At 40.9% G+C, this 27,232-nt stretch overlaps 1 protein-coding gene across 5 annotated transcripts in view; it reads right to left on the reverse strand.

Moving 5' to 3' along the window:
• The window catches only part of FOXP2 (forkhead box P2), a 792,940-nt gene that overhangs the window by 63,801 nt on the left and 701,907 nt on the right, over window positions 1–27,232 (reverse strand). For all 5 annotated transcript variants that reach the window (XM_070755486.1, XM_070755485.1, XM_070755487.1 and 2 more), the window contains 3 exons: window positions 6,921–7,008; window positions 4,250–4,333; window positions 1–92 (listed from right to left, as the gene is read on the reverse strand). The exon at window positions 1–92 is cut by the window's left edge and continues 110 nt beyond it. In XM_070755486.1, coding sequence (XP_070611587.1) covers window positions 1–92; window positions 4,250–4,333; window positions 6,921–7,008 — 264 coding nt within the window. The remainder of the gene's footprint in view (window positions 93–4,249; window positions 4,334–6,920; window positions 7,009–27,232) is intronic.

Genomic DNA, 27,232 nt, shown 5'->3' on the forward strand with positions numbered 1-27,232 from the left:
GGGGCTGTTGGAGTAGTAGGTGTTTGAGGTAAACTCTGAGGAGAGGTTTCCAAGATGTTCTTTGACATGGTGATAGTGGACACCAGATTTAACTGCAGAGGTTCAGAAACGAGGCCAGAGGAAGTTACATGAAGAAGAAAAAAGGCAGGAGAAGTATTTAAATGGTTTGACAGATGAGAAAAGAATTGTATACGGCTATGTAGCCACTAATAAGCTGCAAAAGAAACCAAGCTCAGCTAATTACATTGCATGCATAATAAAAACTATACTTAGGGGATGCTCTAATCTGCAGTAATGTCAGGACTATCCTGCTAGTCCTGCTGGACTTGACTCAACAGTCTACCCTCTACAGTATCCTGCAGTTTATTATTGACAGATTATTTTGCAAGGCAGGCTAGACCCTGGTTGAAGCCCAAGGATGAGAACCCATAAGTGTTTTAGCTTTTGGCCAAAGTGACTCAAAATAAATTCCTATTGTGATGCTGCTGGATTTCCTTTCTTCAGTCCCAAATCTCAGCTGAGAGGCTCCAGCCAGCTGGAAAATTTTACACTGACCTTTAGTCTCCTTGCTAATTTGGTGGAATGGTAATGACATTACTACATATTCAAACAAAATTGTCTTAATTGCAAATTAGCCAGAGGAGGCTGAAAATTTTCAAATTAAATCTGATTGGAGATGGAGAGAGGGAAATGGAATTTCTTCACTAACAATCATTTGTGGCATGTGTTAACAAATATAATGAAATGTCAAGTTTGCCAATTCCTCTGGAAGTATCATTTTCAATTTATGATTACAGTGTCACTTATGGTTGATGTACCCTAGAAAGAGGATGTCAGAGTGGGGAGAAAAAAGAAGAAGGTGAAAATACATTCAAGCTGTTTAACAGTGTGCCCTTCATTACACCCCCAGCAAGAAAAGCCTTGCTACTCATTATCAAAAATGCATATTAACTCTGTCATATTTACCATACATCTTTTGTCATAAATAGCATCCAATTAGCAAAATGGATAATCATGGCAGTAACCCCCCCCCCAAACGATTTTTGCCTTATCCTTGGTTGATACCAATCAAAGCTACAATAATTATCTACAGTATCTTTCAATATGCAGAACTTTAAAAATGGCTTGTTGAAATTATAGAAAGAGCACCATCTATAGGGATATTATACATTATCTAGCACTAAAATGAATAGGAGTTGGGCAGTAAGTGTGCCTTGATTAACTAAATAGAGGTAATTTGGTTTTTATTCCTGATCTAGTAACACCTGCTTTTCAGGACCCAAATACACTTACACAGACTGTTTTTCAATGGCATGCAGCATTGATTGATCTTTCTTTGTGGATTTGTTTTACACATCTAGTCAGTAGAGAGATTTGTTAGGGAAACAAAAATTAACATATGCCAGCTAATTGTTTGGCTTTCTTGGGCAGCAGCCAGCAAAAGAGCATTAACAGTATAATAATAACGACTGGTGCCCTCAAGGCATCCCCGAGTGCATCTGTTCCTTATAAGTCACAAACTGTTTTTCTTTGTTAAGTACATATGGGGTGGAGGGAGGAAGGAAAATACAATGCTGTCTTCAGTACAGTGATGAAATGCCCAAGAGCTACAAAAGTATCTTTGATTTTGTTTAAGTTATAAATTGAAGCAATATTAATTATTTTTGCTACTACATATCAAAGTAGTATTATACTACATATACTACTACAAATTCTAAACTCACTGGTCAATAGTGTATTTTATTTCATTTACCAAATACACACACAAACATACTTTAAATTGATATCCCACTATTTCCCACCCCAATTTTTTAAATCACAATTTTAAAACGTTCTATGCGAAGATTGTACATGCTGCAGTCTGCAACCCTATTGATAAAGCAGAGACAAGTTTGAAATGCTAGGGTTAGTATGTATGTCAACCTCTATGTTTACAGCATTATAAGAAGAATAAGTTATTCTTCTAGGCAGCAATAATAAGCATGACATGTTTGTAGGCATGGAATTGTGAACTGATAAAATAGAATTTTAATTAAATAAAAGCATATAAAACATAGGATGATCACTTAACCACATCAGCACATCTGAATATATTCAAGGTTGGGTGAAACTCATTATTCAGGACTCACAGCCATGATAACTTTGATTTTCATCCATCCATAGCATGGCCAAAGATACCATTTAATGAAGTACCATTCAGAGAGTAAATGGGGCCATATAATACACGCTACAGTTGCACCTTGTGTTCATGTACTCATAGCTGTTAAGGGTGTGGTGATGAACCAACAGAGCTCATTTTTCTTTGGTAATAAATTCATGCTATTAATAGTTATCAAATGTATGGGCTGTCATAACTGAGCTACTGCACAAGACCGTAATTCTCTACTATCATATCAATTTTGAAGCTTCTTTTGTACAGTGTATGCTTTAGGATTTTTTGGTGGTATTTAGCACTCTTCTCTCAAACCAATGTGAAGTTCACTACTTTAGATATCTCTAGTTCCAAAGGGAACTTTAAACTGTGCTTTCACTTTAAATTGCTAATCTAAGATTCTGTACTAATTGCCCACCATCAAACGCAATTAGCAATTCTTTCATGTGTGGTTTATGTAATGTAATACTTCAATTACATTATTCATTCAGGTTCTGTTTTGGATTATAGGCTGAAAATTCTTTATTAGTGTAGATGTAACCATGCTGTTGGAGTTTTAAAAAATTTACTGATTGAATAATTAATTGGAAAAGAACAAGCTGCAGATTTCTGATGGATTTATGAGACAATTACTCTGTCATGTGAATATCTATCTTACACTATAAAAAACAGTAGAAAAATAATTTGATTGTAATGAGATAGTCAAAACAGTAAATGGAGGATAGTTCTAAATTGACATTAAAATAATTCTATGATGCAAAAATATTTTCCACACATTTTCTACATTATTAAGAAATATTCTGGAGCCAAATGAAGATACAGTACTAAAAACTAACAAAAACAATCCTTTAAAAAATGAAAATGTAGACATATTTAGTACTATAGTGGAAACTTATACTTAAGGCAATAAACAGTCAGTTATGAAAAACAACACAAATGTTGAGGACTCACATATATATAGTGTATAAAAATACTACCAATCACCAGAAACACAGAGGGGCCAGCACCAAGTTATAAATAATAGGACATTCAATTTGGGAAGTGAAAAGTCCAAAGAATCACTAGATGGCAGAAGAAAGATGTAGAAAATGTTAATTTTCCACCAACAGATGGTCGTGATTTCTGCTCTCCATATCTGATAATCCTAAGAATATGCTTTGAAACAAAGTGTTTGAAATGTGCAGTTTGGGGCAAAAAACTACAAACACAGCTCTTCTATTGTTTTAAGGAATTTTTAAGAGGCTGTGATATACAGGATTTTTTAAAAAAATGGTATGCTGTTTTTCCTCTATTTTTTTCAAAGATTATTGAATCATAAGGCTGGAAGGGACATGTTTTTTGTATCGTGGTGACCAGAAATGGACAAAATATTAATGTAGTCTCACTAGAATTAATTTTTACCAAATTATATGAAGCAAGCAGAGTAGCCTGACATACACCAAGATGTATATATAACTTGTAAATATATTTTAGAAGGCTATTTAAAAAGGCTCCATATTTTATCCCATTACCAGTTCTAATTCAGAAACAAACAGTGCTTTATCAGTAACCCACACCTTTATTTAAAGTGGAGTAGTTATTGATGATATCAGATGAACAATTTGCTTCTCTCCAATGACAAAAAACATTAGAAAACGCAATGTCTTTTCTGATGGATATTTTAAATGACAGGGTAAACTACAGCATCAACCCATGTACTTAACGATATATAGCCTTGTGTTAGGCTACTATTCTAACTTTTTTTTACTATTTCTGTGTCAGCTGAACTTCAGGTATTTCAAAACAGCTTCCCTTTTAATATTTGTGAGTCTATTTCAAAAATGATATTCTTTCTATCTTCAGCAGAAAGGGAGTGATTTGTGCACTTACAGGTGTGCTTGTTTAGTGTCCCCTATGGCACAGATTGGACAGATTTTGTAAAAGATAGCATTACTTTTAAAGAAACATGCAATTTGACAAGCAATTGCATTTTACTTTCATTTTATTGCCATATTTTTCATCACACTTATTGTTTTCCAACTGTCAGTAAATTGCTCATTTTCTTAGTCTATTACATTTGTAGACCTATTTACTGTTTATAAAGCAATATGCACTTACAGGTTTTGGAGATGGCTTGGGCTCTGAAGGTCGCATGTGCAAGTGGGTCATCATTGCCTGAAGACGTTCACGTTCTTTAGAAAGCTGTTAAAGAAAGAGTGAGATCAGAAGCATTTTAGAAATGACTAATAACAGCTATTTTATTTCATGTGATACATCTTATCTTGGAGACTGTTATGGAGTAATGTTCCTGCATATCAAAGCCTATGTCAGTGAAAACTTTTATAGAGAGGGAAAGGGAACTTGGATTTTCAGGAATGGAGGGAAAGGAAGAAGAAAGCTGTACAGCTTTTGTCATGTTTAAAAGGTCAGAGAAAACAAATAATACTTCATCTTTTTGTCAATAAGGGAATTGAGGTCATTACTGACTCAACAGTGGCAAGTTACTAGGTCTGTAAATTAGATGGCCCATAGTGTCTCTTTACAGTCCTATGGACACTATTAGCAATGGCCTAGTGCCAACGGCTGTGAAGAGGTGAAGGGTCCTCATAGCATGGTGCCTGCCAAGACTGTCTATACTTTTCATCCATTCCCATGAGGTTCAGTTAGTGCCCCCTGCAATCTACCATAATCAATCTAATTCAATAGAGTGACAGGGCCTAGACAGTGTGAAATGTTGAACTCTGCCACTGAACTGACATCAACAATGTTCTAGGTCTCATTACAACAATGGACCTTACTTTTCTACAGTCATTCAAAGGAGGGGGAAAGGAAAAACTCATAATTGGTCACCCTGAAAGCAGAAAGTCCATTGAGACTTTTATATTACAACATAATATTTGTAAATGTAAATTGCAAAGAAAGCCTTCAACATGGTTCACAAAAAAACCAGGATTATTTGTGGCCCTTTCCTTTGGTTATATTACTATATTATAATATAGTACTCAACAATTATATTTAGTTTTGTGTATCTAAAATGCAAAAATAAATGATCATTCAACTTTTAAAGGCCTAAATAGTATCATACACATACTGTAGATAAAAACCTAAAAGCACTATGCCAGTAAAATTAACTTTAATATACTTAACAATACATTAAATGAATATTCTAAAACTTTAGTGTAAAAACTTGTTTTCCATGCCAAACTCCTAAACGATTGTCCTTGTGTTTTGTGCTGGATTCAGAATAAGGTACTGATTAGTATAAAATGCAAATATTCGTAATAATTGCATACAAATTATTTCGTTTCCCACTGTTTAATTTTCAGGCAAAAAAAAAAGGGGGGGGGAATCCAAATCATGCATGTTTAAAAACAAAACAAAAACTCACAGTCCCAAACCTATACAACACATTCTTATATTATATGACACCTATCACTTTTTGCAGAATGAGCACAGAATATAAAATGGTAATAGTAAAACAGTTTAGGGCTATAAGGGAAGGCATGCTTTAAATAGATTACAGTTCAACTGGTCTAAAAAAATATTAAATATAATTCTGCTTGGGCTTATTTGGTCCAAAACGTATTTTTTGATTCCCACACTGAAATCTTTATTATTTTATTGGATCCTGTTGTTAACTATCATATGCCTTATGTCTGATGGCATTCTTTCCAATTATACTAAATGAAAAATTTCTAGTAATTTGTCTTTCCCTTACTCACCCAACCTCCCAAATTATGTAAAAGTATGATTCTGAGAACTGATTTACATTAGCCATTTTAGGAGGTTTTTTTAATGCAGCACATCTACACTATTCTTAGATGTCCCAAAGTACATTATACTGACAACCTTCATATACTAAGACAAAATCAAAGGCATTATGTGAATTAGATGAAAAATTTCTGGAGTCTAAAAATATGGTGTTAGGAATCTTCAAATACATATGTTCAAAACTATATGACATAATGAAGAAAGTTGAAGACTTGTCTATGAGGTCTCAAGAATTTGATCATTGCTAGAATGTACAGAAAGCAGTGATGAGCTACCAAAATTTTTACTACCACACTGTGGGTATGGCTTATACATTTTGTTTCAATATCTTCCAGTGCAAATTGGGTGCTCTGGGATGGAGCTCCAAATTTTGCTACCGGAACTACGTTCCTAACCGTTCCCGTAGGAGCCCATCACTGACAGAAAATCAATATGGCAAATAGAACAGAGACATTTTAAAGTTAAATGTTTAAACTTGCAGATTGATAACAGTTATTGGCATATATTTATGATGTTATATTTATGTTTATGAACTGTTGCTTTAAAAAGTAGTGGAGAAAAGGGGCGGCATACAAATCTAATAAGTAAGTAAGTAAGTAAGTAAGTAAGTAAGTAAGTAAATAAATAAATAAATAAATAAATAAAAATGATATAGAAAATAAGTTATCCAGACTTGCATAATGACTTGTCACTTACAGACACCCCATTTCCTAAATTGCCAATAAAGGTAAAAAAAAGAAAGTTCAAAATAATTATAACATAAATGAAGTCAATCCTCATAAGTGCCTATTCAGTGGCTCTTTTTTTTTGAGATGTTTAAATTGCATTGCTTGGGATAGTTAATTAGTATTTAATTTATTTCAAAACATACAAGTAAATATTAAAACATGTTCATAAATGTTAACCCATGTATACATAATTCCATAAGAAATTAAGACAATTTTCTTAATGAAAAATATACTCTGAATATGGATATTGTGAAGTTTTGAAAAGATTTTGCAAGTTTGTATTTTCAAACCTGTATTTCTAATTGTTGGACCACCTGCATTTGCACCCGACACTGAGCAGTGCTTCGGTCATCCAATGCATGTTCATGATTAAGGTGCCTAGTAAAAGAAAAAATAATTAAAATAATTAAAAATATAGAACATTAGGTAGAGGCTGATAACCTACTCAATTGTATTCCTTCTCTTTCTCTCTGTGTATGTTCTGTAAACACAATTCTTATGTCAGAAAGCTAGTTACTGAAATCCAGTTCAAATCTAAACTGCTGTAATAGGCATAATACAGTATAACTACCTTGCAAGAAACTTCACTATTTCCCTAATGGAATTCACTACAAAGTAGTTTGGAAAATACAACTGAGCAGTCCTGGCTATAAGATATGATCAGAGACACAAGAAAATGGTGCACAAAGGTACAATGACAAGGGAAACAAATTTAACACTAGTTAAAAATGTTAAACTATAAAAGAGCTAGTGGTGGGTACCTATAATAGGAGTAAAGTGACATTACATGTGTTGTGATGATGCAAATGGTGCTAATTATAATGGCAAATTCATATCATATATGTGATATATATGATTTTGACTTTTAATCAGATGCCTATATAACTAGTTCCTTTCACCTGCCAGTTGTGAAGAGATAGACAGGTCTAAATAAATACGGCTAAACATTTAACCACACATCTTTTTATTATTTGAGTATACTTACTAAATCTGAACTTTCCCCTCTCCACCACATAATAAGAGCACACTTTGGTAATAATATTTGGGATATTGTCAATAAAAACAGATACCATTATGTCTACCTTTCACACATAGCCTGTGAATTTAGCAAAAATGCATTTCTGGATGAGTAATGCAAAAAGACGAAGGATACAGAATTGGAAAATGGAGAAGTATAGACGAAAGAATGCAAATAAACCATAAATGTGATAACTACAAATTCACTTGGGTTAAACTTTATTAAAGGGATCACATTATGTATGACAATATATTTAGCAAGTCACTATTTATACAGGGAAAATATTCTGCTTTATAAAGCAACCTGCACTTTCTATACCTATATCTTCATATATAACTGAGAACTTCCTAACTTCCAGTCCTAGGGAAAAAAACATAAACACCTATGTTTCTTACCAGGCTTATCAAACAGTTGATTAAACAGGACATTCATTTTTAAAGAAAAGTAACTGAGCTATTTTAAGTTTTTAAACTTATTTCACTTTTAAAAAATTGTCTAAGAAGTATAATTGAAGGAGGTATGTAGCTTTCAAAAGAACTGTCTGAAAAAGAATGTATGGGTGAGTTTTTTGTTTAGTTATTCTTGATTTAAATGACTGATATCAAAATTACAGTAAGGAGCTGATGTATTAATTGGCTATGTGACACATCACAGAATTCTGGTCTGCCAAGATATTTTAAAACTATCTCTATGATATATTATTGCAATTAAGTTTTAGTAGTTGGACTAGTTAATTTGATTCCAACCTCAATTATTCATCATTTCCAAATACCGGTAATTATGCATTAGAACTTGAAGCTAATAAACAGGGAGGAGTTTTTAACTAACAATAAATGAATAAGTGAAATATGGATGAGTAACTATAGCTCTAATAAGTAATATTTTTCATGCTAATGTAGCATTAGACTTGAATGTACACTGGTGGCAGACATACTTGAGTTATCACTATTCACAGGATATGATTGTTGTGAACATTCCTAAGTAAATGTCAGCATTTAAATTACATAATTTAAGAGCCTCGGTGGTGCAGGGGTTAAGTGTGCAATACTGCAGTGCTGGCTGCCGGCTACTGTAATTTGGCAGTTCAAATCCCACCAGGCTCAAGGTTGGCTCAGACTTCTATCCTTCCAAGTTGGGTAAATTGAGGACTCAGATTGTTGGGGGCAATATGCTAACTCTGTAGGGCTGTAAAACGGTATATAAATCTATCAATATAAGCATTCCATGTAAACCTTGCTATTATTGGAAGGAATGTGGAAGGAATGTGAACCTAATGTATTACAAGGCAATGAAAAAGAAACAAAAAATTAGACTATTAAATTATGTCCTAATTTCAGTATTTTCTTTTTTGATTTAGATTTCATAATAGCTTATTTTCTAACCTTTTAAGTTCTTAATTACAATGAAATTTCTTTATGCACACATTGGTTTATAATGGCGTACTGTTTAGCAAACAATGACATAAGACACATTGATAACAATAGCTTTAGGCTTTGAATGTAGCATTAGACTTTGATAAGAAAGTTGTTTATTTATTTATAAAAAGTACGATTGGCTGCTCATCTAACCACATGGCTGCGGATATATATATATATATACACGAAGCTTAAAACTTCAGCCTGATGATGGTGAATGTGATTTCACCGAAACGTCGCATAGACATGCAAAATATTACACAGGGCAAAACCCGAACTCAGAACAATCTACACACACACATATATATATATATGTAGATTGTTCTGAGTTCGGGTTTTGCCCTGTGTAATATTTTCCATGTTTATGCGACGTTTCGGTGAAATCACATTCACCATCATCAGGCTGAAGTTTTAAGCTTCGTGTATATATATATATATATATATATATATATATATATATATATATATACAGTGATCCCCCGGTTTTCGCGACCCCGATCACTGCGAAATGGCTATATCGCGAGTTTTCAACCCGGAAGTAAACTCCACCATCTGCGCATGCGTGCCCTTCCACGCATGCGTAGATGGTGGAGTTTCCCCGCCGGGCAGAGGCTTCCCTGGGTCTTCCCCCACTTGCCCCGGTAAGACAGCGGCGATGCGAGCAACGGGGCGGGCGGGGCGGCACGCGCGAGCGCGGGGATACCCCAGCTCTGCTTCTCAGCTGGGAAGCGGAGCTGGCAATGGTGGACGGCGCGCGCGAGCGCGGGGATACCCCAGCTCTGCTTCCCAGCTGAGAAGCGGAGCTAGGGTGTCCGCACGCGCGCGCGCGCTTCGGGACACCCCCAGCTCTGCTTCTCAGCTGGGAAGCGGAGCTGGCAATGGCGGACGGCGCGCGCGAGCGCGGGGATACCCCAGCTCTGCTTCCCAGCTGAGAAGCGGAGCTAGGGTGTCCGCACGCGCGCGCGCGCTTCGGGACACCCCCAGCTCCGCTTCTCAGCTGGGAAGCGGAGCTGGCAATGGCGGACGGCGCGCGCGAGCGCGGGGATACCCCAGCTCTGCTTCCCAGCTGAGAAGCGGAGCTAGGGTGTCCGCACGCGCGCGCGCGCTTCGGGACACCCCCAGCTCTGCTTCTCAGCTGGGAAGCGGAGCTGGCAATGGCGGACGGCGCGCGCGAGCGCGGGGATACCCCAGCTCTGCTTCCCAGCTGAGAAGCGGAGCTAGGGTGTCCGCACGCGCGCGCGCGCTTCAGGACACCCCCAGCTCCGCTTCTCAGCTGGGAAGCGGAGCTGGCAATGGCGGACGGCGCGCGCGAGCGCGGGGATACCCCAGCTCTGCTTCCCAGCTGAGAAGCGGAGCAAGGGTGTCCGCACGCGCGCGCGCGCTTCGGGACACCCCCCGCTCCGCTTCTCAGCTGGGAAGCGGAGCTGGCAATGGCGGACGGCGCGCGCGAGCGCGGGGATACCCCAGCTCTTCTTCCCAGCTGAGAAGCGGAGCTAGGGTGTCCGCAAGCGCGCGCGCGCTTCGGGACACCCCCCGCTCCGCTTCTCAGCTGGGAAGCGGAGCTGGCAATGGCGGGCGAAGGGCGGGTGGCGGTGGAAGTAAAAACACCATCTGCGCATGTGCAGATGGTGTTTTTACTTCCGCATCGCTACTTCGCGAAAACCCGCTCGTTGCGGGGGCTCCTGGAATGGAACCCTCGCAACGAGCGGGGGATCACTGTATATATGTGATCCACCATCTTCAGCCTGAAGATGGTGAATGTGATTTCGCCGAAACGTCGCATAGACATGCAAAACATTACACAGGGCAAAACCCGAACTCAGAACAATCTACATACATATACCCGTGAAAATTTACGAAAACAAATATATATATATATATATATATATATATATATATATATATATATACACACACACACACACACATATACATACATACATACATACACACACACACACACACATACAGTGGTGGGCCCTAGCCTCAAGAGTGCGGAATGCGGTTCTGGTGGCAGCCATGTAGCATGTAGGCTAACACCAGTGGCGATGCTGGATGTGCACGTGGCGCTTCCCTGGACCTTCGTTTGCCCTGCCCTGCCGCGAGCGCTGCCTTCCCCTGCCGTTTGTCCCTTGCTCACCTCTCACACCGGCTCCCCCCACCATCTGTGCTGCCACCATTCGCTCCAAGAGCAAGAGGCAAGCGAAGCAAATGGCGGTAAACAGGCAGTGTGTGGGGGAAACGGTGGCAGGCAGCGGGCACTTACTTGTTTGCCCATTTCCAGGGTTTTTCATTTCTGCACATGTGCAGAAGCGAAAAAAATCCGGGAATCGTGCTCGCATGCACACACACACAAGGGGGGGGGGAAGCAGGGGCACGCTGCCGGACCATTCGGCCAGGAATGGTAGCCTGCTCCTGCATATATATAATTATCAGCAAAAATATGTTACATATATACAAAAACAAATACACACACACACACAGAGCAAAACTTTCTAGAAGGCAGGTGTAGAGAAGGCCCTTCTCCTGGATCCCACTAGTTGGAATAATAGGCCAACATGGTCTGCAGCATTACTACTCTCCTGGCAGAGGTGGGATGGGTCAATGCTAGTGGGATGAGACAGTCCCTTAAGTAAGACTTTAAAGATTATTACCAACATCTTGAATTGCACTCAGAAGCAGACTAGCAGCCAATACAGCTCACAGAGCCATTCTTCAAGCCCAAGAACTGTCTGCACTAGCTGTATCTTCTGAATGCTCTTCAAGGCTAACCTCATGTATAGTGCATTATAATATTCCAACCATGAGGTGACCAGGACCTAAACAACTGAGCTCAGGACTCCTGATCCAGGCAAAGACTGTAACTGGTGCACAAACCTGAATTTATGCAAAGGCTATCCTATGTAATAGTAAATAAGCACCATTAGATTTGTAATACAGGCACGTCACAAAAATGTCCAACTTTTAATGTTTTTTGTTTCTTTTCTATGTGACTTTGATTGTTTGTGTTTTGTGTGTTTAAATAAAGTTTACTTTTATTTTTTAAAAAAGTGGTGGCTCTTTAGTGCCTGGTTGGCAGGGTGTTTCTCACTTGCCCACTTTCCCTCTTTCTTCTCCCCACTCCTTCTCTTCCTTCAGACAAAGGCTGTGCTTTTAATCTATCCACAGGAGTACAGCTCCTGGGATTAACTTTCACAGTGGTGGGGACGGTGAATTCATGGTGCAGTGGATATCCTCCCCACCAGACCAGACTGGCAGGGGTGGGGTGGGGTGGGAAACTGAGCAACATTAAAAGCAGCTCTCTCTCTCACACACACACACACACATACAGAGGTTTGATCAGATTGTTCCTTCGCTCTCTCACCCAATTTCATGGGCGTGACATCAGACATGCTCTGTACCTGATCTGTTCTCCAACCCCCGCCCCACTGTCTTGCTTCATTCAAATTTGTTCTTGCCACTTCTTTATCTTGCTCACCACTGTAACGGAGCAGGAGACTGAACAAAACACTGGTGCAGCTGGTTCCAACTTCTCTCTCACACACAAAAAGATCTTGTGAAATTGAAAGGTCTGAACTATTTCTTTAAACAGACTACTTTTGTTTCCTTACATGTGCCGGTGGCGAACTGAACCTGTGTGTGCGTGTGCCCTCTTTTTGTGCAACCCAAACCAAGGGCATGGGTTGGGTTAAGCTGAAGCAAAGCAGGCTAGCCCTTTACAATTTCCAGGATAGCCACGTTAGCTGGATATGACTTCATTACAGGCCTTGAGTCTGACACCTCTACACTACTCCATCCTGGTCTCATCAAAGATTATTGACAAGCACAACCAATGCATTTTCATCCCATAATCAGGCCTGAATCCTGACTGGAAGGGATCCAGATAACCCATTTCATCCAGGACCCTCTGAAACTGCCATCTTTTCCACAACCTTCCCCAAAAAGTGGAGATTGAAAACTGATGAAAGTTTAAAGCAGGTGGGATCTAGTGCCTTTTTTATAAAGGAGGGGACAAACTAGGACCGCCTTAAAAGCTTCCAGAAATGTCCCCTCCTCTAGTGACATATTAATCATTGCCAGGACTCTCCTGCTAGTCTTCATCCTGTTCCCAAATAATTGGGCAAGACTTCTCCCCAGGCATTCTCATATGGACTATCTCCACAAAGATCCAACTGGGAACCTTTTCATCAGGTGCTGAGCATGGTACTGCAGATGATTACCCAAGCTCCCCTAACCCAGGAAGGTGACCCAAAACAGGGCTGCTGGACAATTCTCTGAGGATGCAATAAGAGTGGAACATTAAAGCTGTTTTGCCACTCTTACTGCCATGTGGTAGGCCTTAATAGTGGTTTTAAGCTGTGTACAGTTGGCATATTCCCTTGTCTTCCTCCAGCAATAATCTAGGCCCTTTTCAGAACCCGCAACTCCTTTGTGAACCATGGTGAGGGTCAGGAATGATGGGTCAGCAGAGGCCCCAATTTGTTGCTGTAGGCTACTTTAATATCTATCTATCTACATTACGGAATGCTTTTTGAAATCTTAAGTAAAATTGATGACAGAGAAGGGAAAACGAAAAGATGATCTCTCTAGGTAGTTTTGTGCTTGCTACATAACAAATGTTATCTAATATGTATGTAGCCATGTATGCTGATCAATACATGGCTACATACATACATCAAATACTAATTGGAAGATATATGAATAATCTACTTTATTTAGGACATTCTGTGGATGATATTTTAACTTCTCAACATCTTTCCTAAAAAGAGAATTTGGAGACTGAGTTGTAGTTGTTTAATACAATTCAAGAGATGGTTTTACTATAATTTTTAATTTTGATGGTAATTCCCCTTCTCTTAAAGAAGCATTAATCACCTTAAAATTTCAGCTGCATACACATTGCTGCTGCCAAAAGCCAAGAATGGCTTGAATCAAACTGATACTTCATGCCACTTCTTCAAACTTAAAATTAAAAGTATCCCAGATCAGATTTCAAGATATAACTTTAATTATCCGACTAGACTGCTTCATAGGCATCAAAATCTGAGCAAATATGAGTATTTTTACCTGCATAAATCTCACAAACACGTCACTGCAGCCTGAATAAATGTTTGTTTGTTTGTTTGTTTGTTTGTTTATTTATTTATTTATTTGTTTATTTTTGGAGTTGAATGGGACCCCTGCCTGAGAAGGAATCCTAAAGCACCCCAGCCAAGTGGCAGCCCAATCTCCTCTTGAAAGTGTCCAGAGTTGGGGAGTTCACAACCTCCGCAGGCAGGTTGTTCCACTGGTTGATTGCTCTGACCATCAGGAAGTTCTTCCATACTTCTAGGTTGAATCTCTCCTTGGTCAGCTTCCAGCTGTTGTTCCTCGTCCGGCCCTCTGGTGCTCTGGAGAATAGAGTGGTCCCCTCCTCTCTGTGGCCCTGTATACAGCTATCGTGTCCCCTCTGCCCCTCCTTTTCTCTAGGTTATCCATGCCCAGTTCCCGCAATCTCTTTTTGTAAGTCTTGGTTTCAAGTCCCCTAATCATTTTGGTTGCTCTTTTCTGCACCTTCTCCAGAGTTTCAAAGTCTCTTTTGAAGTGTGGTGACCAGAACTGGATGCAGTACTCGAGATGTGGTCCAGATGTGGTCTGACCAGGGCTTAGTAGAGTGGTATTAATACTTCCCTGGTCTTGGAGTATATATATAGTAAAGATACTAGATAAGAGTCTTCAAGTGCAGAGAACTGCACTTGCTTTGTTTCTCTTACCACAAAGGATATGCCCAAATATGGTTATAGACCTGTAAATTCTCATTTTCATTCTTTTAGGCTGGAACTGTTTTAGTGGAACTGTTTCTTCAGTCATTTCATTTGCTTCTTAGTAAACAAATGTATCCCTGGCATGAGTAATTACAGAGAACCTACACAAGGACAATTTTGTCAGAATCCTGGTCATCTCCATATTTTAAATATGGATTAGTCTTGAGATGGAACTGTCTGCCAGGTCACAGGGAAATTCTCAGTAACATAAAACACTTTCTAAACATAGAGTTGTTCTATGTGAAATGCCAGACTTGAGTCTTATTAGAAATGAATTCACAAAGGCAAAAGAGAAAAGTGACTTCTTCAAAGAGAATAATTATTAATTTCTTAATATATAGAAAGTGTGTATCTACATCTTCAGCCTATCTTTTAAGACACTAAGCACTAGATAAAACAAATATCCATGAACAAACAGACAAAAATATATTTGTGGATATATCCAGTGGAAGAATATTAATATTTAATGATATAGATAATATTCTTTGGTAGAAAGAGAACACAGATAATTAGTATGGAAGAGGATGCATTAATGAGTTCAAATGTTGCTAAATTTGTATACAGCATTCTATATTGGCATGAAATAAAAAGCAAGCAGCATAAATTTTATCTGGGAATGATTTACTTTCAGTTACATTTTCAGATGACACTTAGGTGGTTCTGCTAGTACCTATATAATATAGTGATACCTTGTCTTACAAACTTAATTGGTTCCAGGACGAGGTTCACAAGGTGAAAAGTTTGTAAGACGAAACAATGTTTCCCATAGGAAGCAATGGAAAAGCGATTAATGTGTGCAAGCCCAAAATTCACCCCTTTTGCCAGCCGAAGTGCCCGTTTTCGCACTGGTGGGATTCCCCTGAGGCTCTCCTCCATGGGAAACCCCACCTCCGGATTTTGCGATGCTGCAGGGGAATCCCAGGAGGGGAATCCCACCAGTGCAAAAACGGGCGCTTGGACTGGCAACAGAGGTGGGGTTTCCCAGCAAGTGAAGCCTCAGTGAAATCGCAGCATTTGTGATTCCCTTCTCTCTCTCATTTGTTTGTTCTTCCTCTCCCCGGTTCTTTCCCTCCATCAGTTTCTCATTTTTCTCTTTCTCCTTTTATCTCACATTCCCTCCCTCTCTCACTTCCCTTCCCCCTCTCTTTCCCTCCGTCTCTGTCTCTCTGGGGACAAGCCAGCAGCCTATCTCACTACTTCTTAGCTTGTCCTCCAGGGATGAGTGGGGCACATGGCATCCAGCCAGCGGAGGAGCCCACGGGGCAAATTCAATCATCTGGCAGGATGAGGCTCAGAGCTCCATCAGCCCCCACCCTAATTTCCCACCTTCAGGGGCACCTTTGGGAGGGCACAGCAGTCAGCGAAGGCGCTCCAAGCAGAGGGCACCAGCTGCAGAATTCCTGAGCTGAGGCAGCTTTGTTTGGAGCGCCTTCACCAACTGCTGCGCCCTCCCAAATGGGCCCCAAAGGTGGGAGATTGGGGTGGGGACTGATGGAGCTGAGCCTCATCCCATTGGATGATCGAAGCCGCCCCACAGGCTCCTCCACTGGCTGGATGCATTGAGGTGACCCCCGCCCACTTCTCCAAAGCTGCTGCAGCCAAGCCGCCGGCCTCCAGCCGATGACATTATCTCCATCTGCCTCCTCCTTTCTTTTCATCTCTGTTAAATATTTTTCCATTGTGTCTCTCCTGCTCTGTGCTGTGTGCTATTGTTCGGTGCAAAAAAAACTTACTCCAAAAAAAGCACGTTCCCTGGGGTCACGCTCCCCCAGCATTGCTACATGCCCCCCCAGTGGCCCACCCCACTATTTGAAAATCACTGCCCTAAGGTATTTCAGATGTAGTTTAAGGAGTCCGTTAATAACTATTCCCTCTTCCTATTATAGTAAAAATATGCTATTTAGTCACAGTATCTGAACATCATGAGATATTCAGGGTTTTTAAAAATTCCTTTATAGGAGTCCTGGATACAATACAAAACAATGTACTGATCCAATATTTGGAAACCACTTGGACAGACATAGAAGATGAGTTATAAAAAAACACTCTGCAATCAGTGAAATAGACTTTAGGACCTGGCAACCTAAGAAATGGATTGTGACTGAATTTTCAGCTGATACAGTTTGACTTTCACTTTTAGTAAACTTACTATTATGATATATGACACATAATGAAAACTAACAAATGTTAAATCATGACTATTTATTAAATCAAATTTACCCTTTCCTCCATGTACTTTTTTTGGTCTTATTGCAATTTTGCACAAATGTCATGAGATGATTTTAGCCTCTTTTTGGATGTTGGATAATTTAATATGTTGATTCATTTTTTCACATGATCAACAAAACTGAATTACCTCTGAAAACAACATTTTATTTAGAGTTTTATTTCTAAGTTGTCATTGTAGCTTCATGAACAATTAGAAATGAAAACTGTTCATAGATAATAACAGTGTTGTTTATGATGATCCCCATGTGGATGGGACACTATATGTTCAAAGAATTTAGCTGAGATCTGCTTCTGACACACAGACTCATTTTTTTCATTCTTCTGCAGGCAGTCTTTAAACCATGTATGAAAATTTCCATACAATTAACTACCAGTCGGATTACAGAACAACTCTTTTAGTGTAAAAGAGAGTAGGAAAGTTGCTTTACTTATGAAGACCCTGGTTGGGTGCTGGTTTGGGGAACTGCCCATTCCCAACCCTAGACTGCTTTGGAAACCTTTTTATTTGCTATTTCAGCAAGTAAAGGCATAAATCTTATATTGTGAGATGGGAAACTACAAAAGTATGATGAAAAAATTATGAATATGATGAATATGACAGGTAGACTTCTAAAAAGAAAAAAATGCTGTCTTTCTGTCTCAGAAAAGGAAATTTTTGGAAGTGAAATTGACAAAACTAGGAATTGTTTAGTCTGGCCTCATTTACAGTATTTTCACTATTTAGATGCAAAATGAGGAATTGGGATCTGCAGTAACCATTAAGAAAGGAATTAGAAGATATTCTCTCAACGGAGAACACCACTTCTTATTACACCACTTCTTATTCTTAAGCATCTATTAATACAGGACAGAAGTAGGGTATACAACACTATAGAAAATGAAATTCTTGGCTATCTAGAAACCAGGGATTAAATTAGAAATAATCATGAAACATCTAATATGCATCTTTTAGCTTGATAGCTTCTGAGAAAGAGCAGTGAATGTGTAATTCAAAAAACTGAGGTATACTAAGCAGCTATTTGATAATGTGCTTAAAAACATGGAAGCAATAGACTATTATTAATAGTGGCTGGCACCCATTTGGACATGAATCTTGAGATACAAAACTCTGAATCTTTTCTTGCCAATCATATTGCAAACTTAAACAGATAATCATCGGGGATTTTCAGTTTAGAAACAAAAGGTTTCCACACAGACAATCTGAGCTCATGAGATACAAACAAAAATACTACAGTATATGCAAAGTATATTTGCTTGTGAGAGTCTATTCCACCACCATTCCTATCCATCTATTGCTAGTAATAGGCACACATGCAAAATCTTCACTTTTCTGGATTGGAGTACAAATGTGTTTACATTTTAATTCTACTTCTTTGTATTTTTAAAGAACTAAAAACCTGTAAAATGTTTGCATTTGTATATTCATGTCTTTGAGAGACCTATTCCATTAATCTGGGCTGCTTTTATTAGGCTAGCAATGGTAGAGTACAATAATACTCAATGAGGTTTTGTCTGGATTGAATTTTTCAGTAGAACACAAAAGAACCTTGCCATTAAAATAGTCCTTTATTCTCCCATATGAAGGCGAAAGGTTTTTAAAGTGTTGTGATGTTCAGTAATGAGCTTCTATCTAAATTATCATTGGTGACAAACTCACAAAGCACTTTGAGGACACATAGTTATGAAATGCCAGAGCTGCCACTTTCTTTCCTATAATTATAGGCTAGCTTGCAAGCCTTCAGTGATCATTTATAGAACAGCCTCCAGTGGATTACTGAGAACTTGAAAACATATATACCTTTGCCACAATTCCCTTCTCCTTTCCTTACTATTGTTTACCAGTGATATGTAAAATAACAGGGCCTATTCATTACCCCATCTTAATTATGTCAATCAAAGTACAAAAATAGCACTAGATATAAATATAATGCCAGGGGATTAAATAAATAGGATAGAAATTAACATTAAATTATGAATTTGTAGATTTATGACTATTTCACACTCAAATTATTCTCTTTTATGCTTTTATAACCAACCCAGGTACATATTGCTGTTCAAAAATTCCCTATGATTTATAAATCAAGAACAAGATAATACTGAAAAATGAGAGGATTGGTGGATTTTTTTCAGTCAGTGCCTAATTGCTGTTTCAAAATGCATATGCAAAAGGACATTTCATTAATCATTTAATCATGTCCCTTGCAAGAAGTTGGAACTAATGTTGCAAATATCCTTTTCATATGAATGCTTCATAATACTATCTTATGCATTTGATATATTGCATATGTCATAAATTATAGCTGCTTCAAAAAAGAACCAAGTGGATTGTTATCCCTGAAGATGCTTTTTACAAAACCTTTATTAAGTTTCCCCCTCCCCTTCCAACTTATTGCTGCTTCTTTTTCACAGCTTCATTCTAGCCCCCAATAATGCTCTTTCTGATGGCAAAGGTCCGTAAATTACCCATGCAATCACCAACACCATTTCACAGACCTGTTCTACTTCTACTGGTCTGCTAACAAGGCGATTACACACAAATTACTGAAAGCCTATGAAATATTTAAATGCATTCTACTCTGCTATGCATTAATAAGAGCAAAGCAAGCGCTGGAATTCTGGTGAGCTCCAGTCCCTAATGTCCCCTAATGAGCCTCTTACTGTGACTGCAGTTCAAACAGAGAGGTGAAGAAAAAAAATGCAAAGGGTGCCTTCAGAAAGGCAGCACTGAACAAACATTGTGTGAGCCAATTCTAATTTATGGGTCACTTTATAGGTATATTGATTTTTGTTTTCAAAATAGAATAAATGATGTGGTTGACTGATGTTCTTCCAAAACTGGAGGAATCTGTAGGTAAGCTGCAAGAGTAGCACATGGAAAATATAAATATAAAAATGTTTTTAAGGAAACAATTAGGAAAACATTCTAGTCTGAAGAAAGAAAGAAAGAAAGAAAGAAAGAAAGAAAGAAAGAGAGAGAGAGAGAAAGAAAGAAAGAAAGAAGATCCTTTTTCACTTGTATATTTTTTCATTATATTGATTTGAGGCCGTAAATAAATGTTGACCTATCCTGCAATACAGCAAACTATTAAACCAATTTTAAAATGGGTGTGTCTAATTTACTGCAAAACATAGGATTTCTTAAGTAAAAAAGGAAAATATTTCTGAATCTAAGAATATCAGAGGCTCTTTTAGGAAGCTGTTTCACTTATATACACTGTAAATGGTATTTGATTTATTTTGCATCAAGCTTTAATCTTTAAATGGTGTGAGGAGTTGAAATACCCAATGTATGTTCTATTATATGTATGTCAGTTTTCATTTAGTTGATTGTGTCAAATGTCTTAGTTTTGAGGAATGATGACACTGCCACTGAAAAACACAATTTTCTGTCAACTTTAAAAAATGCCATTTTGAGATCATATTTTTGGAACTCGACTGCTTGCTTTCAGTCAAAGAAAAAAACAACGTACACAATAAATTTATAAAGTGAACAAAATAATATTTTTATCTCCTTTCATTCTCTCTGTGATTATATACAAATACATATATACCGTGTTTCCCCGATAGTAAGACCCCCCCGATTGTAAGACATATGGGGGGTTTCAGGGGGGTCGGCTTATATAAGCCATACCCCGAAAGTAAGACATATGTCTTACTTTCGGGGAAACACGGTAGTATAAAAGGAATTAAAGGGGGGAAAAACTAGACAAATACTATTGCTGCGCCCTCCTTCACCAGCCTCCTTTCCGGCAGCTCCCTGCGCGCCCCTCGCCTTCGCTCGCCGCGGCGCCACCGCCTCTTCCCCTGCCGAGGCTCAGCTGCAAGCAGCCAGCGAGGCCGATCGGCTCCGAGGCGAGCGGCCGGAGCTGCACCCTCCTTCGCCCGCCTCCTTTCCGCTCGCCTCGGAGCCGATCGGCCTCGCTGGACGCTTGCAGCTGAGCCTCGGCAGGGGAAGAGGCGGTGGCCCCGCGGCGAGCGAAGGCGAGGGGGCGCGCAGAGAGCTGCCAGAAAGGATGCTGGTGAAGGAGGGCGCAGCTCCGGCCGCTCGCCTCGGAGCCGATCGGCCTCGCTGGCCGCTTCCCCTGCCGAGGCTCAGCTGCAAGCGGCCAGCGAGGCCGATCGGCTCCGAGGCGAGCGGCCGGAGCTGCGCCCTCCTTCGCCCGCCTCCTTTCCGCTCGCCTTGGAGCCGATCGGCCTCGCTGGCCGCTTGCAGCTGAGCCTCGGCAGGGGAAGAGGCGGTGGCGCCGCGGCGAGCAAAGGCGAGGGGCACGCAGGGAGCTGCCGGAAAGGAGGCTGGTGAAGGAGGGCGCAGCTCCGGCCGCTCGCCTCGGAGCCGATCGGCCTCGCTGGCCGCTTCCCCTGCCGAGGCTCAGCTGCAAGTGGCCAGCGAGGCCGATCGGCTCCGAGGCGAGCGGCCGGAGCTGCGCCCCTCCTTCGCCCGCCTCCTTTCCGCTCGCCTCGGAGCCGATCGGCCTCGCTGGCCGCTTGCAGCTGAGCCTCGGCAGGGGAAGAGGCGGTGGCGCCGCGGCGAGCGAAGGCGAGGGGCCCGCAGGGAGCTGCCGGAAAGGAGGCTGGTGAAGGAGGGCGCAGCTCCGGCCGCTCGCCTCGGAGCCGATCGGCCTCGCTGGCCGCTTGCAGCTGAGCCTCGGCAGGGAAAGCGCCCAGCGAGGCCGATCGGCTCCGAGGCGAGTGGCCGGAGCTGCACCCTCCTTCACCAGCCTCCTTTCCGGCAGCTCCCTGCGCGCCCCTCGCCTTCGCTCGCCGCGGCGCCACCGCCTCTTCCCCTGCCGAGGCTCAGCTGCAAGCGGTCAGCGAGGCCGATCGGCTCCGAGGCGAGCGGAAAGGTGAGTGGCGCGGTCAGGCGCCCTCCTTTGCCCGCCTCCTTTTCGGCAGCTCCCCGCGCCCGAAGACGAGCCGGCCCCGGTGCCCGGGACAATGTAAGACATACCCCCAAAGTAAGACACAGTGGGGCTTTTGGGGGTAAAAAGATAGTAAGACACTGCCTTACTATCGGGGAAACACGGTACATACATCAAACTGCTAATTCATAAATATATGAATTACAGTGATCCCTCGAGTATCGCGAGGGTTCTGTTCCAAGACCCCTCGCGATAATCGATTTTTCGCGATGTAGGGTTGCAGAAGTAAAAACACCATCTGCGCATGCGTGCCCTTTTTTTCATGGCCGCACATGCGCAGATGGTGGAGTTTGCGTGGGCGGCGGGCGGCACCCAGGGAAGGTTCCTTCGGCCGCCCAGCAGCTGATCTGCTCCGCAGCGCGGCAGCAGCGAGGAGCTGAAGATGGGGTTTCCCCGTTGCCCAGGCAAAGGGGAAACCCCATCTTTGGCTCCTCACTGCTGCCGCGCTGCGGAGCAGATCAGCTGCTGGCCGGCCGAAGGAACCTTCCCTGGGTCTTCCCGCCGCCCAGGCAAAGGGGAAACCCCAAGATCGCTTGCCGCTTGCCGCTTGCCCGTCACCCGCCCGCCCGGCCGCTCGCTTGCCGCTTGCCCGTTCACCCGCCCGCCTGGATGCTCGCTTGCCGCTTGCCCGTTCACCCGCCCGCCCGGCTGCTCGCTTGCCGCTTGCCACTTGCCCGTCACCCGCCCACCCAGCCGCTCGCTTGCCACTTGCCGCTTGCCCGTTCACCCGCCCGCCCGGCTGCTCGCTTGCCGCTCGAGAGCAAGAGGGGGAGAGATAGAGAAAGAGAGAGAAGGAAAGAAAGAGATGAGAGAGGGAGGAAGAGAGTGTGAGAGAGGAAGAAGCAAGATAGAGAAAGAGAGAGAGAAAGAAAGATGAGAAAGGAAAGGAGTGACGTCATCGGGTGGAAAAATCGCGATATAGCGTTTCGCGAAGATTGAGATCGCGAAAATCGAGGGATCACTGTAATACTAAAAAGAAGTCTGATGCTTAATTAAATTATATTGTTCTTCCCATTTGAATTCAATTATTATACTTAGAAGATCTTGAAATCTTTCCTGTTGGTAAGGTCTTCTATCATTTTTACAGCATCACTTTTTTCTCAATTTTAACAATTTTACTTCTATACAAAAAACATTTGCCTGTCTTTGTATTGTGGATCATGTTTTGTTTTGCTAGTGTCTGCTACATGCAGGTTAAAGAATGCTTGTGTCTGCTGACTGGAATTCTAAAGTGTAAACCCTTTGATTTAAACTTCTAAAAGCCAAATCTATCTACACTCAAGCTGACTTAGGACCAATGGAATGATAATTAGTTTTGCAGACAAAATACACAAAAGTTTTGACATATATTATTACATTCTGACATTTATAAGACAGTAATGAAGAACTACTATTAAATTCTTTTAGTGATCTTTGAGCTTCCTTGCTTGCTGACCAGCAAAATGGTTAGTTTCTGTCAACACTCGTTTTATAGTAAAATTCCAAAAGAATTCTTAAACAGGTTTGGCAGTCTTTGAATCACTTTTCATTACACAATATTCTATTCAATCATTGTTCTTTATGCAGTTTTGCAAGACTGTTTTCTGATCTAACCTCAAATTCTGATTTTCAGAATGGTTTTTCTTGGGGAAAAAATCCTGAGCACATGAGTAAATGTAAATTTACACAATAAAAACCTGAAAATCAACTAATATTTCTTATGTATGAGTGTTCAAAAGCACAACATAACAATAAAGGATTATAAGTTTGCTGCCTTGTATATAGCATATGAGTATGTATTAATATATATCATGCTTTTTTAATCTTAAGAAATAATTCAGGATGGCAAACATATACCTTCCCCCTCCTATTTTCTTCACAGTAACAACCCTGTGAAGCGAACTGGGTTGAGAGAGAGAGAGTGACCCAGAGCCATCCAGTTGACTTTCATGACTAAAGCAGGACTTGAACACATGGGCTTTTGCTTTCTAGCTTTGGGCCTTAATTACAATTTATAAGCTGTCCACCTCACTACCCAAAGTGACTCTGGTGGCTTACAACATGATAAAAACATAAATGGGCTGCAGAAATCCAAGTTAGTATTAGTTACATCAAACAGACATAATTTTCTAAAATTCTGACATCTGCTGAGTCTCTTGGTGTCAGCTTTGAACTGAACCTGACCACAGCCATCTTTCTGTTCTTCAGTTGCCATACAGAGGCAGAAGGGGGGGGGGGAGGATATTGTAATGTGTTACCAGACACAACAAAGAACTTTCTCCTGAGAACCAAAGTCATATCTACTGGCAACAGATAAGGTTGAGGAAGGAATGAATGAAGAACCTGCCAATTAATGGATTTTTATATTTTATATTTTTATACTGTAGCTATAAATCATATTCTGAAAATTATTTTTACTCCAAATCTTGCATTAAATATGAGAAACAAAGCTGTCATTTCCTTAAAATGAAACCTTTTGAAATAACTTACCGTAGTACAACATTTTTTTCTAATTATAAACAAAAGTAACACACATACACACAATATAATAAATCAAGCATAAAACCATCCATTTAAACAGGTCTTCTTGTTTTTAAGTTAAGATTACTATATACATTACAAGTATCGTTAGTCTATTAGGATGTTTCTGAAAACAAAAACTAGATCTGGAGAGCATTCTTCATGAATATTTTATTTCAGTACAATATACTTGCATTAGATCTATTAGATGCATTAGATCTATTAGATCATGTCGCAACTTATTGCATTCTGGCAAAGAGTACATAGGAACAAGTCTTTCAAAAATGCTGCCATTAGACATGTAATGCCTAATTAATGGATTGTAGAAATTGTAACTTGTTCTTTTATCTTTAAATTGAAACTGAATTTATATAAAAGGATCTTTTAAAATTAAAATGGGTCTTTGCAGTGAAAGAGACTAAGAGCAGATATAAGCAGATTCAGATGACTGTAAAACATATCACTGTTTCCACAAAATAGATGAATTTTATGTCTTTATAATTGGGAGTTTAAATCTAAGAAAAGCACAATAATGTACTTGTTGTGTATACTCCCGTTCAGCCTGAGTATTATTCAGATTCCAAAGTGGAGAGCAGTTTTGAATTGGCAGACGGGCTTGATTTACAGATAGAAAGGGAGGTTAGTTCAGAGGGGGAGGCAAATGATGTAGAGATGCATTCAGGATCTAGTGAGGAGAACCTGAGGTGGATTAACCCTTACTTCAGATGTTTTCAGAAGAGAAGGAACAAGTGTAAGGAAAAAAATATTAGAAGGTGAGGAACTGGTTAATCAGTTACCTCACATCCGGGTGTGAATGGAAAAGAAGCTGATTTCGTTCAATCTTGCAATCCCAAACTGGACGCATCCAGGACACGCTCTGGAGTGTATGACTCCTGGCTAGCACTGATTAGCCCATAAATTTTAGAATGGCTTCTGGAATGTTTTTATGTTACTACCAAGCTAATCTACTTAATTGCTAAAGATAGAGATGAGGAAAGAAAACACTGCGTGCAAAGTTGGTGTATTAATGAGAGAATAAGGAAAAATAAAGATGTGTTTTTACAATGAGATGCACCGAGCAATCATTTATTCCAATTATTATCTGTATGAGCCTAAAACCAGAACAGTACTTGAGGTTTTTCTTTGAATGAAAATGAATCCTATGATTTCTAGGTTGTATACAGTCCACAAGAACTCTTTGAATTTATACATCAAGGTATGTGACAATGATAGAAAATTAAGCATTGATATAGCACATGGAAATGACATATACTGTACATTTGAACAGCCTATTTCAGAAAAAAATGGAGCAAAGCCAGTTACAACTACAGTGGTACCTTTAGATACGAACTTAATTGGTGCCAGGGGGAGGTTCATAAGATGAAAGGTTCGTAAGACGAAACATTGTTTCCCATAGGAAACAATGTAAAGTCAATTAATCCGTGCAACCAAAAAAACCCCCGCAAAAAAACAGCTTTCAGCGACTGCTGGGAAGCCGCGCGGCTGTTTTAAAAGGTGACAGCCGGCCTGGGGGGCTTCCCAGCACCCCCCTGAACCCGGGTTCAGGGTTCAGGGGGCTGCTGGGAAGCCCCCCAGGCCGGCTGTCACCTTTTAAAAGAGCCGCGCCGCTTCCCAGCTGTCTCCTGAAGCCGAACGCGGAAGTTCGGCTTTGGTGCTTGGCATTCGGAGACAGCTGGGAACGCCGAAACCGGAAGGGGCGAGGGGGCGGAGAGAGAACGGGAAGCTCAGCATTCCGTCAGTCGCAGCGCTGGCTGTCAACTTTTCTTTTTAGCACTGGGGAGGCAAGTCAGCTCCTGCCCAGTGCTAAAAAGAAAAGTTGACAGCCAGCGCTGCGGCTGACGGAATGCTGAGCTTCCCGTTCTCTCTCCGCCCCCTCGCCCCTTCGCCCCCCTGTGTTCCTAGGAGAAGTGCTGGTGAGGAGCAGAAGGTCTGTCTTGCCTCAATCCCCAGCACTTCTCCTAGGAACACAGGGAGGCAAAGGGGCGAGGGGGGGGAGAGAGAACGAGAGGCTCAGGAAGGGAGCTCGGGAAGGAGCCCACGGTCAGTCGGCTGCGGGCGGGAGGAAGGCGATTGTTCCGCTGCCGCCAGCATGGCCTGGCTGGCAGTGGAAGATGTAACGGAGCCCACGGGGGATTCGCCTTCCTCCCACCCGCAGCCGACTGATCGTGGGCTCCTTCCCGACCTCGGAGAGCTTCCTGGTTTTCGTCCATGTTGGATTCGCGAACTTTCATGCCCAGGAAGCTCTCCGAGGTTGCGAAGGAGCCCACGATCAGTCGGCTGCGGGCGGGAGGAAAGCAAATGTCACGGGGCTGGGCTTGGCTCCCCCCTCGGCTCCCCCCCTTACCAGCCCCGCCACAGAAGTTCGGGTTTGGCGTTCGTAAGACAAAAAAAGTTCGTACGAAGAGGCAATTTTTTTCTGAACCCCGGGTTCGTATCACGAGTCGTTCGTAAGACGAGAGGTTCGTATCTTGAGGTACCACTGTATTTTATCAATTACTCTTAGAACAATATATGCAGTTATATGAGTTACTTTCAACTGGAATAATTTTCAGCAGCTTAATTAAATCACAGAGGCAAACAGTATAACTTCTTTAAACTATAAACAGAAGTATTACAGATCATAATATTCTCCTAAACTACTGTTATAGAATTACAGTACTCTTAAAAATATAACTAAATCTTTTTCATAAAAGGAGT

The sequence above is a fragment of the Erythrolamprus reginae genome, chromosome 6, assembly GCF_031021105.1.
Source record: "Erythrolamprus reginae isolate rEryReg1 chromosome 6, rEryReg1.hap1, whole genome shotgun sequence".
In the NCBI taxonomy this organism is placed as follows: Eukaryota; Metazoa; Chordata; class Lepidosauria; order Squamata; family Dipsadidae; genus Erythrolamprus; species Erythrolamprus reginae.